At 47.9% G+C, this 6,700-nt stretch overlaps 1 protein-coding gene across 1 annotated transcript in view; it reads right to left on the bottom strand.

The window, feature by feature from the left end:
* Positions 1-6,156, bottom strand: part of TMEM255A (transmembrane protein 255A) — a gene marked incomplete at its 5' end in the record, with an annotated part of 21,616 nt that extends 15,460 nt beyond the window's left edge. Inside the window, 2 exons of the mRNA XM_010149073.1 lie at positions 2,029-2,091; positions 6,014-6,156. Of these exons, the coding sequence (XP_010147375.1) occupies positions 2,029-2,091; positions 6,014-6,156 (206 nt within the window). The remainder of the gene's footprint in view (positions 1-2,028; positions 2,092-6,013) is intronic.
* Between the last annotated feature and the right edge of the window lie 544 nt (positions 6,157-6,700).

Here is a 6,700-nt window from a genome sequence, read left to right as displayed (position 1 = left end):
GCATTCCTGTGAAGAACGCAGGACTGGCGTAACGTGGTCATTGCTCAACAAGACCTTGGCATGCGGCTAATACACCATGAGCAAGAGGCTTGGAAACCCGGCTAGGACAGAAAGAACAGGACATGTTGCTCTCACAGAGCCAGGGTGAAAACATCCACTGGGAAATGCACGTCCCCACACCCTTCCTGACTGTGGGAAAGGGTTTTCCTCTCCTACAGCCTCTGCCTCACCCTCTCCCTCCTGCTCTGCAGGGAACATGCTATTTGCAAAGCCAAGGGCAAGGCATCCCAGCCCAGACTCTGGATTAGAACAAGCAGGAACTTCTCTCACCTCCCTCTGCAGCTTGACAAACGTGCCTTAGCCTCAGCCGGCAGCACACCTTGCTGATCTGATCCCGAGTCCCCTGGCAGAGCCAGTTTGTCCCTGCAAAAGCAGGCAGCAGGGCTGGCTCAGGGACAGGCTGCAGGGAGAGCATGATCCCTGCCTTGGCCCTGGGCAACCTCATACGAGGAAGGCTGGAGGGATCTTGCTGACAGATCATGGGGCGACTGCAGGGGAGGGGGATCGCCGCTGCTCTCCCAGGAGCACCAAGCAGAGGCAGGAGGCAGGCATGCCCGCAGTGTGCTCCAGGAGCTGGTCTGTACCTCCTCGCATGGCACCTGTGGCCAGCCACATGTGGCAAGCAGAGAAAACAGGCTAGGGAAGATCGAGCTCGACAGCATGCGGGGCTGCGTCAGGTACCAACTTCTTTGATCTCTCTCTACCCACATCTTCTGCTAAATTCTCCCAAAAGACTTGCTCCCACCCTAAATCCTGATACTGACACCTCCAAGCACTACAGCCCCTACCTTCAGACACTGGATGGAAGATGAGGGGTTTCTGAAACAGCATCTGCGAGACATGTTCAGGGGCTGTCAGAGACCTAGCTAAGTCCACACGACTCTCCTGTGCTTGCCAAAGGTGGTAATCTGTGCCAGCTCTGTCCCTGCTTTGAGCGCAAGCTTCTCTGCTCCCCCCAGCGCAAGCTCACTTGCAATCGTATCATATCAGCAACGCTGGTCTCATCTGGTTGGTGCTATCTGCAAGTTCACCACCGACCTGCTCTCTTCTGAACGCTACTCCCATGGGATGGGACACCAGAGACCTGCCCAGATAGCGGCTGCCTAGGCCCAGCACCTAAAACCCTCCTTGCAGTGCGAGGAGGGAACCAGAGCGTGCTGCGGTCCGCACCTCTGGGCTAGCCAGCGTCTTCAGCACTGCTCAGGTTCCCAACTGCTGCTTTACAGTGTGCAAAGTCCCTCAGTTTTCCTTCCTACTTGAAGAGGTGTTTGGAAACAGTGACAGCAACACACATGTTAATGAGCAACACTGGAGAAGATGGTTGCTTTTCAATTACACCAGTCTTCATGCTTTTTGTCATGCTGGTACCTCCAGTGATTTGTTCTCTAAACATATCGAGAGCAGAGAGCGCTGAGCACTCCTGCCCCCAGGAAGGACTTTCTGCTGTGCCCTCTAAGGGCTTCACCTCCAGTCTCTGGGCTGGCTGTTACACCACCTACTTGATCGTCTTCTCTACCTTTCACTTAGAATAGAACGTGGGCAAAAGCTATTTTTGCAGAACTTCAAGCCTCGAAGAATTTATTTGAAAAGATTTAAAATAAATGTATTATGTTTATGTTATTTAGTGTTATGTGCCACATGCTGTGACAGCTCAACAGAAAAAGCACTGGGCATGAGTCTGTGAAGCATGGCCTGTCTTGAAAACTCCAAACACTCAATTTCAAGCCCTTGAAAAAAATCCCACTGAATTCAATGAGACTCTCTGCTCACTTTGTGCTTCCCTGAGGTTTTTTTACCTTTTTTTTTTAAATTTAAAAATACCAGGGTTAACAGCCTTGTTCTCCCAGGCTGCCAGAAACCATTTCTAGTTCTCAAGAGATATGCAACACTACCCTGGAAGAGTTAGGAAAACCAATAACACTCTTTACGTACAAAATTTGCGTTAGGAAGTTTTTATAATGAACTTACCATTTGCCTTTTGTTTTCTATCAAGTTTGATCCAATTATTCCAAGAAACGACCCAAAGCCAAGCTGAAAAACAACATGTTGTTAGCATTTCGATCAGGACAATATCCAACATATTTTACATACAGACAGAATACAACTAAATCCAGAAGCAGCAAAAGAACATACTGCAGATGTATGAGCACACTTTCTTCAGCAAGGAATCAGTGGAGTCTCTCACTAGCAGGAACTATCCAGTATATCCCTTATATGACACTAAAAGCATGTGTAGAAACCAAAAGGATGAGCTCTGAATTCCATCCCTTCCCCAGTGATGCTGAGAAATGGCTGGTGGATGAGGATATGTACTGCTGTCTTGGAACAACACTCAGGAGCTCCCAGATGCAAACCCAGCAGGACCACATCACTAGCATCTGCAGGACCAGGCTTTTGTCACCTCACAAGGAGTGTGAGCAACCACCTAAGTTTTCAACTCAGTGCGTTTCTTGATGGGAAGCATGGAATGAGGGAGAATTATACTTGTGAAGATTTAGCAGCTTCCTGCTGCCTCCTAGTCCTCCCTCATTTCCAGGGGTGAGGAGGCATCAACCAGGGTCTTCTACCAGAAGACCTCACGCCAGCCCAGCCAACAGAAGAAGCTACAAAGGTGCAAAAGCATCTTTTCTTGCTGCCATAACTGACAACACCGCTCTCATTTCAGCTCAGTGAGGTCAGCCAGGAGTGCGATTTCCCACCTCCTTTCTCCACAGCCTTAAGCTATTTAGCTACACTAAATAGAAGTTTCTAGGACAGAGCACACCTCAGCCAGGCCAGAAACAGGGACTTCAGCCAGGAACCACAGACTACGGGGACAGATGCAGAAGTACTTCTGTGTCGCACCGAGAAAGCTCTTTGATCGGTGTAGAGCACATCCAACTCCACTTCCATGGGTCGGCAGAATGAGAAATGCCAGAAGAGTCCTACAGTTGGACTGGTCGATATAAGCAGGTACAAATCCAGCCGATAGACATGGGGGGGCAGTGAAGTTCCGGGTAAGAATGCCAAATAACTGGCCAGCTCCTCAGGAAGCAGAATAAGGCACGAGACAAGCTGCAGTGATTCAAGAATGAGTCAACTAACCTGGAATCGATATTTTAAGATCCAGGAACAGAAAACAAAGGTTTAATAAATCCAATACTAACAAGCAGACACACGTGCAGAGATCAGCCGACACGAACGCGATGAAAAGATGGGTTTAAACCTTCCCCCTCTCTGCTTAAGCCCAGGAACATTTGGTGCAGTGCCGCGGGCAGCAAGGGCTGCTGGCTCAACCGGCAGGGATTAAAGAGGAACAGCCGGTCAGGCTGCTGCTTTCCCAGCTGCCTGCCTCGCGCTCTGAGCTCGCGGAGACGGTTGTCCCCACATCCGGGATAAACTGCCGTGGTGGGAAGCACAGCAGCGAAGGCAGGCGCTGCTTAACACCGGGGCAGCAGGCGGGCAGGGCAGAGAGCCAGGGGCACTGCTGAACTAACTTCTGAGCTTATTGTTTTGCCCAGGTTGAGCAAGCAACAACACCCACCTTCTCCAAGTAACAGGAGTTTTACAGCTCAGTTCCAAGGCCAGAACCTGGGAGATGAGGCACTGACAGTGACATGGATCCAAGCATTTTGGGGTCTGGTGATGTTTAGCAGCAAGGAAGTTGTGTGGCAACACACACCTAAGGCAAATGCTCAAGAAAAACATTTTGTGCCCTTTGAGCTTGAGTCAGCACATTTAAGAGCAATGTCCACATGGTGTTTCAGAGCAGCCTGAAGCCAAAAGGTGAAATACTTGGGATAATTTAAGATAATTAAAAATAAAAAGAAATTACTGCAAGTCTGTACATCCAACAGGTGAAGACCTAATAAATCAGTGGTTTCTCATTAATTAATGGGAATTCTCATCGCATTAATGGGAAAACTACTCCTCCTTCTATGGATGGGACAAAGAGCTCATAGTAATCTGCACCAATTGCATCACTTACTTGCTGCTGGATACAATCCTGTGGGATGTCTGTCTATCCTAAAAGAGGCCAGGACACAAAATGAACTTCTTTTCCAGAGTAAAGCCCCAGGCCAACATGCTTGACAAGGAACCGTTGCAGAAGAGGTTTGCCAGTCAAAGCAGAAGAAAAGTCAATCATTTACACAGATGCTGGAAGCTGGTACGACTGGGAGACAACACACCTATACCAAGCTCAGTTCCATGAGGGTGCTTGTCCTCTGCACCTGACCGTTACTCTTGTCTGCTGAGCATCAGTGTTATGCTCTGGGCTTCCTAGGCCCAGGTCAGTCACCCAGCCACACATGAAGATATTTCCCACAGAGGCACAGCTGGGCTGTACACAGATGTAGTCGTGAAGGTGTTGGTAGCTGGGGAGGAGGGTGAAGGCAGCCTGGCTACAAGATGTCATTGCGCTCTCTGCTTCAGCTCCTCCAGTTGTGTCAGTGAGGAACTGCACAGTCTGGAGGAGAAAAAACCCCAACAAAACCCCCCAAAAAACCCAACCAAACAAAATTCCACTGATGTGTGGAAGGTCTCCAGTGCCCAGTTTTGTCCTTCCTCGGGAGCAGAGGCCTGGGAAGATAATTCCCCTCATCAGCCAGCCACTTCTTTGCATGTTTCCTCCTTGCACAAGAGGTGTTTGGCCAAGACACACAAGTTAAAGGAGGAAAGAACAGTGCATTAGGCATGGCAGCAACGAGACATCTGATATCGCACGAGATGATCCCATAATCTCTTGCATCAATAGCAGGAGAGATGCTGGGGGATGTGAACAACAGGCTCTACCCATCTGCATCAGTCTGCAGGACCTGCTCTGAAACACGAGGTTCAACTCAGGCTGACGGAGCATAACATGGAGAGTTTGAAGCCAGCCTGTCACCTTTCTCAACACCTTCCTTCTATACTTTTCTTTAAAAAAAATCAGACCTAAATGCAGGAGTTACTGGGAAAAGCCAGAAAGCCAATCCTATACTGAAGAGGCCCTACACAGTCTGTAACAACGTTCCACACTAACGGCTGTGTAAGGGGCTTTCTTCAGCCACAGAAGAGCTTGTCCACAGAGCAGTATAAACCTCTAGGAGACCAGCAATGTGTGGCAAATAAATCAAACTGCACCTCCACAGCTGTTACACCAGGAGCCTTTAGCTGGGGGGGCTGCAGTTGCTCACAACCTGCCAAGACACCTACTTTAGCTGCATCTCAGTCCTTTTTGTGCCTCTTTTTGAACGTCTCAGACACAAAGAGGAACAGACCAGGACTTGCTTTCCAGCTGGTGTCAGACTTCTGCTTATGCTGGGAGGGGCATGATACACTTGCCCCTTATGCTTCTGCAGGAGGTTGTACATCTACTGGCAAGAAGGCTGGGCACCAGTGTTCTCCTCTAAATGAAGCCATTTGAGGCTACAAGATTGTCCTTTCCCATTTTCATCTGTTGATAACAAAAAGAGGAAATGGCTGTGCCAGCTGCTTTGATGTGCATGCTCCCCTGGCAAGCTGCCACCGCTACTGCTTACATGCTTCTCCCATTCAGCGACTCTGAATCGTTAAACACTTCTGTAAATGAACTTTATGACCTCGAGTTCGCATGAACAATGTTTCAAGACCTGGTCTCTCAGCTGTTCTTGGCACCCATGGTCCTTCCTTGCTTTACTTCTGCGTGAGGTGAATGTGATGTATGCAAACAAAGAAGTTCTCAGGTTGTTTGACTGACATAAGATCTATTTATCTGTCTCACCATTAGCTCAAAAGCATGTTATTGCCTAAGCTCAGAGGAAGCTGCCACTTGGGTGGGATTTTTGCATGGGAATGAGCAGCAGGTGCAAAATAATAAAACAAATAAATCAAATGGCAATGAAGTAACTGAGCATAATATTTAGGACAAGATCACCCCTTATAACATTTGCAGCATTACAAGGGACTTGTAGGCAATAAGTTTTCTAGACCTACCTACGAGTTCTATACTTACAATAACCCCTGGGTAATAACCTCCAACAGTCACATTTTGGGTTCTTGTTGTAGCAGCTAGGCCCACCGTTAGAATTAATACTGACACAATGAGCAGAGTCACAGTTACGTAGAGGGAATTTCTTTTTCTTCTATTGAACGACCCTAAAAACACACATACACAACAGAATTTGCTGATTCCATCTGGGGACAGTCACGGTACCACAGTTTTCTCCTCCCACCGCCAACCACGTTGTGGTGAATTTTCCTTCTTTTAACATGAGGATATTGTTGGGTTTGGCTGTCACTTTTCACTTTCAGTAACGTGCTTTATCAAGTGTCATTAGGGCATCTGAATTCACATTTACTTATCATTGCTGTGATGTAGATGAAGAAAGCTTTAAGAACTCTAACTTTGCAGAGCTCATTTGGACACGTGGGAGCCTCCCAGCTCTACGGGCCTGGGGCGATTGAACTAACGAGAAATATTACCATTAGGCATTTATGTATTTTCTGATCTGTCTACTTACATCAGGCTAAATGACCACACTGTATGCCGCTTGTTTTGAGGGGGGGAATCTTGGCTGTAATCGTATCATAAGGCATCCACTATTTTCCACGTAAATGAGACATCACCAGGAACAGCCACTTCTCCTCCTCCTGTAGTATCATCCTCTTTCAGCAAGGACCAGGTATTTTTAGATGTGTG

The sequence above is a fragment of the Eurypyga helias genome, unplaced genomic scaffold (genome assembly GCF_000690775.1).
Source record: "Eurypyga helias isolate BGI_N326 unplaced genomic scaffold, ASM69077v1 scaffold34023, whole genome shotgun sequence".
NCBI lineage: Eukaryota > Metazoa > Chordata > Aves > Eurypygiformes > Eurypygidae > Eurypyga > Eurypyga helias.
This window is presented reverse-complemented; position numbering and strand designations above follow the sequence as displayed.